Source organism: Carassius auratus, chromosome 12 (genome assembly GCF_003368295.1).
Source record: "Carassius auratus strain Wakin chromosome 12, ASM336829v1, whole genome shotgun sequence".
Classification (NCBI taxonomy): domain Eukaryota; kingdom Metazoa; phylum Chordata; class Actinopteri; order Cypriniformes; family Cyprinidae; genus Carassius; species Carassius auratus.
Window position 1 is genome coordinate 6,513,704 of NC_039254.1, and position 12,056 is coordinate 6,525,759.

The following is a 12,056-nucleotide window of genomic DNA, read 5'->3' on the forward strand; positions in this document are numbered from 1 at the left end:
TGCATGATATTCTGTGAATGATACATGTGATTAGCTTTTAGAGTTTGACAGAAAGGTGGTTTTATACTGCCGACATTTTGGAGCAGTCTTGATGTCAAGAGCACACCTTAAAATGATACCTACGTAGGCAACCCACTAGCTTTTGGACCAGAGGCATTTAGTAGGTTAGCTAGACTCTTGCTTAAGCACGTCAGATTAGACCGTATTAATATTTGTAGGCTGACTCAAGCTGATGTGTTTGTGGAGATCTGGGCGGATGAAAGCTGTCAGTATTACACGGTCCATGCCGATTGCACAACATGCAAGTAGAGATGTGGTAATATTCGTCTCACTCTTCTCTTCATATTGGCAGTTGTCAGTCCACTTCTGATTGCTCAAGTAATGACACAGATTCTAGGGACAAAGTTCAGAAGTGGCAGGTTTGGATGTGATGATGTTTCATTTACGAGGTCGGTGATGCAAACCAAGATGACACAATAGTTTCAGCCGATGCAAGTTAACTTAAGGAAATGACTTGTCTGAGACCTTTGAGACAGCCCTGATATATACTTGATATTTAACTGATTACATTTTCCAACTTGGTAAAGGTATGTTTATCTTGTTGTCAAGATCAGTTTAAAGCAGATTAGTGTACACTAATAATAAATTCAAATTTTGTGTAACACTTTTCACAATACATATTGTTTGAAAGCAGCTTTAGCACATTTCTACATTAAAACAAAGGCAAAATGTCTTGAATCAACTGCATTTTTGGTACTTGTATTTATTAAAAGTTTGATACATTTTATTCAAGAAACAAGCAAAAGCTGTTTGCCAATAGGTAATTTGTAAATGTAAAAGTAATTTGATCAAGTTTTAAGGATGTTTTAGATCTTGCAAAGCTGGAAACCCCTGATACAATTACTGATTAAAAATGAATATTATTTTAATGCAGTTATGTTTAAAGCAGGTTTAATATTTGATCTGCAAGGATCTAGTAAAGCTGGCATTGCCTGTCCTGAGTATAATCTGTCAAAAAATTGTTTGATTTACATTAAAGCCTATTATTTTATTCTAAAATATGAATCACATCCAGTTTCACTGGCCTCCAGCAGTGCATAGTGGGTAATATTTACAAGTTGAGAAGATGAATAAACCCCAGTCAAGACACTGAGCTGCTATTTAGACTCCTGCGCTTGTGGTGTGTGTGTGTTGCAAGTGTGAAGAAATGAGGCCTCTGGGCTATTTTTTTTTTTTTTTACACAAACATTCATCCTTCAAGCTCACACAAACCGTATTACATGTTTCAGTAATAAGCCCTAGATTAGCTTGAACCTCACCCCCCACACATGATTTACAGGATCTTACCATGACGCGACCATAGTCACCAAACCGTGAATAACTTGGGATATATTTCTGCAGTCTTTTTAGGAATTTGCCGATACAATCCTATATTGATATTAGGATTACGCTTCTGCATGTAGATTGCATTTTTACTTTATTTTAGTGTTACTTTATTTTAGTGTTGCATTATTATGCATTAATTGATTAACACCATTAATTATTTTATCTCGCATTTATGCAGGTTTTTTATTTATTATTATGAAGTCTGTTGCTCACTGACTCTGAATATACACACAGACAAATCATGGGTCACAGGAGGGGATGCTCCCGATCAAATTATTTAGGCTAAGCATCAGTGTTCACAAACCACTGTCCACTGTTATTTTTAACAGAAAAGAATGCAACGAGCTCGTAATCACGACTTCATAAATAGGGGAAATAGGAAGTTTCGGATACCACATGATGACAGCTTTGCAAAGCAAAATGTTATTCAACTTTTGTTCAAATAGCAGTACTTTTAAATGAAAAAAGTGCACAATACACATCTTTTGAATACATTATTAGTTTTGTGCATAACAATGCAATTAATTGTGATTTAATGGCAGAAAATGATTGATTTGATTGCGATTAAAAAAAAAAATGTCATCATTGCCCAGCAAACTTTTATTTTATTTACAGGTATATCATCTCTCTGAATTGTTTATTCCCTCTTAACTCCCCAGCATTGTGGTTCACATTTATGACACCTATAGAAACATGTTCTCTCTTCTCGGAGGAGAGGACAGAGCTGCTCGCACCTCAGCTGAGGTGTCCTTTTTATTTTATAGCTGAGAACAAGCCATCAGCCACCTTAAATATCGAACCTGTTTTCTCCTTTTCCCCTACAGATCATCAGAAACTGGAACGTGAGGCCCGAATCTGTCGTCTACTCAAACACCCCAATATTGGTGAGTTTCATCTTCTTTATGATTCTTTTTATTTAAGTGTAACAATTAAGCCATTTAAAACTATAAATGACAATATTTAAAGTATGGGATCATTTATGAGTTCTAAAAAATTTGAACAATTTAAAAGCTGTATTTTATCTTTGAGCTTCAATATCATGAGCCTTTGTCTAGTTTGAGGCTATTTTTATTTTTTTATATTTAGACAGTGTTTGTTTACAAACCTTTATTCATTTTCATATCATCATACAAACTCCTTATATCATTTAGCAACATATACAGTATGATTCAAAAGTCTGGGGTAAGGTTGAAAGAAATGAATTCTTTTATTTGTCAACGATGAATTGAACTGATCAACAGTAAAGTATGCGATGACTCCTAAAAATAGAAAACAGCTACTTGAAATTGTAATAATCTTTCACAATATTACTGTTTGTACTGCATTTTTAGTGAAGTAAATGCAGCGTTGGAGACTTTAAATTTAGTCCAAACTTTCAAATGGCAGTGTACATGTGAGTTTGTCGCAGTGAGCATCTGCAGCTTTGTGAGAATGTGTGTGTGTGTGTGTGTGTAAGCTGGTGCCAGTGATGACTGGGACTGAATTAGGTTGAAGTATTTTTGCAGCAAAACATACCATGTCCTGCAGAACAGCCTCGCTTAAAGCTCTTTGTCTTACAGAACAAAATGAGGACTGTGAGGGGAAAAATGAGCTAATAGAGAGTAGAATTTAGTAGGCGGCAATAGAAGAATGAATAAGAAAGCTAAGAGGGAATCAGGAGGAGGTGTGGAGACAGAAAGTGGGAGAGATTGATCGATAGAATGAGGAGAAGATCTAAGTGGGCAGAACAACTGAGAAAAAAAACAAAAAAACTGAGCCGAGCCATCGAGATGGGGGCGATGGCGACAAAGAAAGAGGTGAAGGTAGAGGGATGGAGAGAGCAGCAGAGAGAGATGGAGAGGAATAGAAGAGGAGTGGAGCTCTATAAATAACTGTGCTGAGGTGGGAGATGCTGGTGGGCAGCAGTTCAGCCCGAATACCGTCATTATCTCCAGCGAGAGAGTGCAGGAAAACCACAAAAAGATGAAGGAGGAGATCAGGGTGTATTAGATGTTCAGTAATTATTAGTAATCTTATCTTTCGGTTTGTGTTCATCAAGTATCAAATGATAAGAGAGAAGGATTAAATGGAAGGGTCTCACTGGAATATTTACTTGGATCATGGGTAGTAAAATATAAGCCATTTTTCTTTGACATTTTCAAAAAAGGACTCCATTGTGGTATATTCTGTTATGTTACTGTGATAATTACTCAGAATACCGTGTTATATTTACACCCCTGGGGCTGTATTACAGAAACATCCAACACTAGTCTGGTCTGTTTGGTAACCATGGTGATTTCAGTAAGACTCTCATTTAGGATAGAAGACTTGAGACAGGGAGTTTCTGGAACGTAAGCCCTAATTTAGATTTTGAGATTATTGCTTTTGCATGCTGATTACATTAAAAAATGCACATTTCACAATTTATTACCATTTATTGTTTATTTTGCAGTATTTTTTTTTTTAAGTGTTGAAATAGTGTTAAATTATTTCAGACAATATTTGGCAGCATTAGTTGTGTGCAGATTTGCTGAAGATAAATATTAAACAACACTTACTCGAACTCTTGAAAATTGATATTGTATGTCTCATGCTATCAATTTATAGGCAATAATCTTAAAATAAACCTTAAAGATCTTTTAATGTTTTTGAAAGAATCTCCTACGTTCATCAACACTGCGTTTATTTGATTTATTGTCAGAAAGTATAATTGAAAACAACTTTTGTATTTTTATATATATTACTCCAGTTTCTTCTTCTTGTTGAAAAATAGTTGTGCTGCATAATACTTTTGTGGAAAACAGGACCAAATGCTTTCAGGATTCTTTGATGAATAGAAAGTTCAAAAGAGTAGTATTGGAACTTTTTATTGTGTTGATTGAATATTCTATAACTCTCAACCTCTGCTGTTGTTTACTCATCTGTAATTCTGCTGTCTGGCATCTTCCACACCACTTTGAGTCGTATCCCACCCTTGACCTCAACTTCACACTCTATCCAGAGTCTTCCTCCATTCTCTGTGTCTCACTCCTTCCTCTCTTTTTCCCACTATCTCACCATCTTTCCATCGGATGTGTTTTCTTATTCTCATCTCTGTTCCCCTTCAGGCGATGCCTTCCCTTTCTCCTGCTCCATCACTTGTATCACTGTCTCTCTCCTTCACTTTCTCTTCTGTCGTCTCTCCTCAAGTGGACAGCTTGTCATGTTTTCTGCTTGGGCTGCACATAAGTGCTGAACAATAGAGCCAGCGAAGGAAGAGAGAGAGAGCGAGAGAGAGAGACTCTGTCTGAAAGGTTAAAGAGGAGAGAGGACTGAGTGCTCATTGCTACCGGCGTAGTTGACACTAATGTGTCTCTCTTTCACTCATGTGTGTGTGTGTGTGTGTGTGTGTGTGTATGTATATGTATATATATATATATGTATATATATATATATATATATATATATATATATATATATATATATATATATATATATATATATATATATATATATATATATATATATATATATATATATGTATATGTATGTGTGTGTGTGTGTGTATATATATATATATATATATATATATATGTGTGTGTGTGTGTGTGTGTGTGTGTGTGTTAGGCACCAGTAATTGAACACTAACAACAATAGTAACTGTTATTGAACTCAAAGTATATTAAGAAAGTTACATATGTAATGATAATGTTGAGAAATACCATAATTGTTTATTATCAATGCTATTAATATAATAATAATAATAATAATAATAATAATAATAATAATAATAATAATAATAATAATAATAATAATAATAATTATTATTATTTATTATTATTATTATTATATAAATTGGAGATAAAAAATTAGAGGTGAAATTAGCCGTTTCTACACAAACAAAAATAATGACTATTTTCAAACAGGTTTCCTGAACACTTGTTTAATATTGTAAAAGTAAAGGCAATCATTTTAAACCGATCCCTCTTTTCCTTTGGATGAAAAAAACTGATAGTCCCGCCTCAAACTAATGCCATTGGTCAAACCCATGTTGCTGGTTGTGATGCTCAGACAAACAGAGCAGTGTTTTGAAAGCACTACAGTGTTACCACTTTCTGAGAAACCTGCAGTGGACCGGTGTAGTATTTTAACAGAAAAATCGCTTAAAATGACCTTGAGCCAGGTCATATGGCCAATAATATTAAATGGCTTCCATTCTGGTCATTCATTGTTTCTTGCTAAATATCAATATACCTCACTTTACAGAGTACACTCTGAATGTTTAGGACTTTATTAAACCCGAGCTTCTGTAATTACTGGCGTGATGGCAGCTCGTGTTTGCAGTCCCAGTGTCAACATGCTCGGGCCTTGCTTGTCAAACAGTCATTCTGAGGACTATTGACTTGCTGCATTAATCTAATAATGTAGATGTAATTTATCTAATATGTGTACTTTCCAGCATCAGATTTGCTTCAATCCCTTTGTTATTTACCCTCTGTCTCTTTCTCTCCCTCCTTCAACTAGTTGCTATGTTGCTCTTTCTCTCTGCGCTCTCATAAGGCTCATGCTATTCTGGGCAGTGTTTACTCAACTCTCTCTCTCCTTATTTCTTTCACTCTCTTTTTCTTCATCCAACCCTCAACCCAATCCACTCGGTGTGTGTCACTGTCTACGTGACACACTGCTTGTGTACATAAGTGAGCTTGTCATCCATCCTCTCTCTCTCTCTTTTTGATGGATCCTCTTTTTGTTATTCCATTTGGCAATGTGCTCATTATGGTTAAGCCCATAAACGTTCTTCGTAATTGTAAGCGCCACTATAATAGTGTGTAATTGGCCGTATGCCGCATGTTCTCATCAGATGTTGTTGTGAATGCTGTGTGATAGAGCAAAGAATGCTCAAGATTTCGCTCTCATTAAAAACATTTACTTTCATAATGCATTATCTCTATGTTGATGTTTAATGCTGATTCTCCTGTTGTGTCCTTTCAACCCCAGTTCGGCTCCATGACAGTATCTCAGAAGAAGGTTTCCATTACCTGGTCTTTGACCTGTGAGTATGACGAAACAAACACACACACACACACATACACGTAATAAATAAAGAAATAAGAAAATGTCAGAATCATAGAAGTACTAAAATGATTAAACATTAATAATAATGAATTAAAGCTATATATATATATATATATATATATATATATATATATATATATATATATATATTATATATATATACACACACATTTCAATATAAAAATGCTGAAGAAAATTACAGCTAATTAAAATTATTAATAAATACTATAATAGTATATAAAATTAAAATAACATTGTTTGAAATGGAGCTAGTTTCTGTATTCAGATCAATGACTGGCTTTTTGCATCAGGATGGGGAAGTTATCAAACTCAAGATATTTTGTTTCTGGTAAATCATGTCAAAAGCCGCATTCCTGCAGGCAGATAAATGCATGCTGAAATTTGTTTGACAAAAACACCTTGTACGCACATTCCCGGTTGTCAAAAAATATATCCTTCAATTTGATGGGATCTGCCAGCAAATCTGATGGGTAGACATTTCTGGGTGGCCCTATAAATGCGATATAGTGCTGTCAAGATTGTTGTTTCTTTGATTGTGTCCTGGTTTTAACCAGTCCAGTGCACTTTGATTTTTCCAGGCGTCATTGTGGAACTCAATTTATGTGGAACAAAGGCTGAGCTACTAATGTTCCTGTTGTGTGTCTCATGCACACCTCAGTGCAAACTGCACTCCACCCTCACAACATATTGTGCAATATCATTACTGTTTAAAAGAACTGTTTGCTGTTTTAATAAATTAGAAAATTATACTTATACCTGTAATGCAAAGGAAACATTTTAGCAGTTATTACTTCTGTCCTCGGTGTCAAATGATCCTTCAGAATTCATTCTTATATGCTGATTTGATGTCCATTAAACTTTTTTATTATCAGTTTTAGAAACAGTTGTGCTGCTTAAAACATATATATATAATATTAGTGAAATATTTTTTTATTATCTAACATTTAATTTCTTACCTTTAATGTAAAATCTAAATCAAATTGTAATATTATAAATTAATTTAAAGTATGTTTTATTATTTTTAATTATTATTATTCATATTTGTTGTACAATTATTGCAAATATTATTGCTGTAATTTTTTAGTAATTTATATTTATTTCTTAATATAGTCGTTGACATGATTTTCTTTATTTCCTTTATTAAGCCAGTTTTTGGCTAAAATGCCACAGGTTACTACAGTAAATATCTGGTAACTTTGTAAGAGCCACCACTGTCTTGTATTGCCACTTGAATTTAGTTTCAAACTATGGTTGCTGTAGTTAGATTAAAACTGCAACCCTGCATCTGATTATATACACAGTATATATATATATATATATATATATAGTATAATCAGGCCACACTGTTTTACTGCAGCATCACATATATTTGCAATCATGTTTATGTAATTGTAAAATGTCGGCTCTACCTCTTGCTTCTGGCCAAATTAGCCCAAACCCCAGCACTCTCCCCACTCTCTCATCCCTTGTTTCACTGCCCCCCCCCCCTCTCTTTCCGCAGTGTGACTGGGGGGGAGTTGTTTGAGGACATCGTCGCCAGAGAGTATTACAGTGAAGCTGATGCAAGGTGGGCTCTCCAATTTACTGTTGCTGTGGTTACTGTGCTGCAGCCTGCAGTGAGCAGGTCACACTTACACATGCACACACACTTACATCTGATTCAAAAGCACAGGGAGAGGACGATCCCTTTTGTGAGAAAAACTGAAAGCCTTTAATGATGGTGGAGTTGGCAATCAACAGGTGCCACACAAAAGCGCATCCATTTGGCCTCCGTTGGCCCCTCCTCTCGAGTGCATCACTTCTGCAGCACTAACAGCACAGTCACTAAACAGCAAACATGAAGATTCTTCCTAAACCGCTTTCTCAATGTGGAAAATCTGGTTACACAGAAGTCACACACAGCATCTTTGGGAACCAGCAGCGAGTGTGTAAGTCTCTCAGGGACTCTGATTCTAAGTTAAAGCCCCAGGCATCCAACACAAACACCCTTCAGCAGTTAGCTGTGTTTTAATGCGCTCATACGGGAGTTTGTGGTAAATTTGGTTTACAAGAGTTGCATGATGCCAGTTTAGAGCTTTGATATCACATCAATAAAGACCGATAAAAAGAGAGTGAGTGGGAAGAGAGGTGTTTTATAAAGAGATCAGCTGTCTTATTTGTGTGTGTATGTACATTTATGAGAGAGAGAGAGACAGGTCTTTTGTGTCCAGTGGGATTTGTGCTGTCCTGGAAATGGAATGCTGGGCTTGAAATGTAACCAAATTTGGGCAAATAGCTTCTGTGTTTTTTTGTAATATACACTACAGTCTTTGTCAGTCTACTTTCTTATCTCATATACTTCATTTTCACTCACTTGTTCCTTGTGGCATGTCCTAACAAGGCATTGTAAAATGACAAGTTGCTTGTCACTGGAATTGATATAATTCTCATTATAATAATAATATAATATAATATAATAATATATCTTTATATTTTGTCTGTTTTAAAACATTCATTTTTATATAGCAATTTAAATACATAGCAAATGCCAAATTAATATAATGCAATATAATATATAATTTGTTTAAAAATTATTCTAAATTAAATTGTTATTTTATAAATTAAATTGTCGAGAATCCGATCCAATTCAATTCAAGTTTTTGTATTGTGCTTTTTACAATACAGATCATTACAAAGCAACTTTACAGAATATTTAGTAGTAGCTTATAAGTGGTGACTGTCAGTTTGTGCGCGTATGACAGGATTTTTCAGAAAAATGAATACAAGACGCAGTCAGCCAGACAATGAACATTATTAACAGCAATTATTATGATTTAGTCACACTTGTAGCAATATTTTTTAGTTCTGTTTGTTGATTCAGGATTCAACTGATGTACGCATTCATGTCCCAACTGTCATCTGTGCCATTTCCTCAGAATAAATCCAATAAGGATCTAAAGTCAGTCATGCATAATTTCACATTATCTATAAAGTAGCATGACACCCCAGCAACACTCATTCACAGACACACACACACACACACACACACTCATTCTGGTTCATCTGTCCTGGTTAGGCCTTTATAACATTCTGTTATAGGATTACAGCTTTAAGAGGGATGAGCTGATGCGTGTGCATCTGTGTCTACCTGTCTGAGGGTGAGAGTAACGCCCACCCCATCTATCCCACAATCCCCTGCTCAGCTCACCTTATGTGCCTCAGTCACATTAGACTTGACCCCTGTCTGTCTGATAAAGTAGCAGTGGTACATTTAGAATGTAGCGTCAATTATCCAGTCATGGTGTTTAATTTAATTGCTTAATTGAATTGTCCAGCCGATGCTGTTGATTAACTTTACAGTAATCAATTCATTTTAATCATTCCTTTATTTTAATTAAAGAATTAGAATTACAGACTTTATAAAATTACTGCATAATATAAGACTGTATAACTGATTTTCGGTAATATACTTTAATATGATTTTCTCATTTGGCATTTTTACTTAATGGCTGTTTTATTATGCACTGTATTATATCTGGTATCTACTGCAGAATACTGCAGAATTAAATATAGTGTATTTTCAGAGGTGTTGTTCACCCAAAAATATATGGCTTTTTTTCCCTGGCATAAAGGAGAGGGGTAATTTTTTTATTTTTTTTTTACATATGAAGAGAGCATAAACAAGGGGCTGTCAGGTTCTCAGAAGAACACACACACAAACTATTAAATTACTCCATATAACTTGTGGAAAACAGCACCTTTCAGAAATGGCAAAATTAAGTATAAAGAGGGTTAATATAAGGAAACTGACTTTTGTGTACAGTACAAATAAATGGTTAAAATCAATATTTAGCCTGATCTCATTTATCCTTACGATCTTTCTCTGCCACTGATTGATTTATTATTCTGTTTTTCAGCCAGTGCATCAATCAGATCCTGGAGAGTGTCAATCATATTCACCAGCATGACATCGTGCACAGAGACCTGAAGGTGAGAGCCTGTCACAACGACTACACACATGGCAGCCGGCCTGCCATCATGGGTGTAATTTGTGGGTGGGATGGGTGGGACATGTCCCCACCACTTTTTGCCAGGGTCGATATTGTCCCTACCACATCATTGAAAAATGTCTTGCGGGTATGTTTTAAAGGAAAAATAAGATCAACAAATCATTCTTCATAATCTAATTAGGGTGATGACTGCTATCCCATTTGACTCCTTACGCATGCATAACTCGTGCAGTGCAATAACGGCGTGATTTGCAGCTGTCGCACTTTTCGTAATATCATTAGGCCTATAGCATTTTATTTAAAAAATGGATCGCTTACTTGTGCTAAGTAGGCCAGGTCTCAACTTAAGATTTTTTCTAGTCAATAAAATTTTTTTCTAGCAAGTTATATTAGATTGATTTATATAATAATATATTAACCATACTTTAAGCACTTTTAGGCATTCTGCACTTCCGCATAAAGCAATTGCCTCAAAGCACTGGCAAAGTGATTATGAACATGTTGGGGGGAAAAGAAGACACTTTCATTATTTATTAATAAACTAGTGCTTTCGCCATCTCCACTTGGACGTGTCTTTAAACCAGAGAACCAGAGAAGGTGAACATTGGTATTCCTGTGGGGAAAAAAACAACAACAGCATGGAAGCACAGTCACTGGCATAGATAAAGCTTATAATATAGCAAAAGTGGAACTCCCATTCACAAAATTGTAATCATAAATAATACTACTGATGAAAAAGAATGGGGTGAATGTTAACCACTTTTGTTTCCATACAACTATAAACTATGATAAAAGTTAATCAAAATCCATTGATTAACAGCATGTTGTAGCAAAAAAAAAACCTTGCTCATGCGACCAACTGAGAAAGTTAGTCACAAAAGAGCGACCGGTGGGAAGAATTACCCAGCAGCACCCCTGTCAATGATCTAGCACCCCCTCAGCACCTGCGGTCAAAATTCTGTGGCACCATCCCTGGTACGGTACAACAATGGTTTTTTTGAAAAGCAAAAATTACGTTTTTCCAACTCTAAACCCAGTTCCCTAGTAAATTAGGTTATTAAATAAAAAAAAACTAGCAAAACAAGTCTGTGTCCCCATCACTTTTCAAAGCAGTTACGCCACTGTAGTACATACTTCTCAATTTCATTTCCGTTTAATTTCATACTTGCTACAAAGGCTTTTGGGTCACTACATGTCAAATCAACCCAATTTGAGATACTTCCCCAGCTCAATTTCTTTTTTTTTCAAGAAAGGAAAAATATTAAATGTCATGGATCTATATTTATTAAGTAATCATTTTTTTTGTATACACTCACAGAAATAAAGGTACAAAAGCTGTCATTGGGGCAGTACCTTTTCAAAAGATGCATTGATTGTACCTAAAGGGTCACTTTTGATAGGTTCATAGTAGCACTTAAAAGGTACATATTTAAACCTAATTGGTACAAAAGTGTAGCTTATGAAAAAGTACCGCCTTGGTGACCGCAACTATACTTTTATTTCTGAACATGTAGGGTGTCAAAAATAAAAATTTTTCAACATTATTTTTACTTTTCTATAAAAATATATATATATCTATATCAGCAGAATGCAAAGTGACTCAAATTTGGTTTTTGATCACTGAAA

General features: G+C 35.1%; 1 protein-coding gene across 1 annotated transcript in view; it reads left to right on the top strand.

Annotated features, from left to right (window-relative positions):
• Positions 1-12,056, top strand: part of LOC113112165 (calcium/calmodulin-dependent protein kinase type II subunit gamma-like) — a 44,022-nt gene that overhangs the window by 4,708 nt on the left and 27,258 nt on the right. The window contains exons 2-5 of the mRNA XM_026277614.1: positions 2,151-2,270; positions 6,343-6,397; positions 7,943-8,008; positions 10,338-10,410. Of these exons, the coding sequence (XP_026133399.1) occupies positions 2,151-2,270; positions 6,343-6,397; positions 7,943-8,008; positions 10,338-10,410 (314 nt within the window). The remainder of the gene's footprint in view (positions 1-2,150; positions 2,271-6,342; positions 6,398-7,942; positions 8,009-10,337; positions 10,411-12,056) is intronic.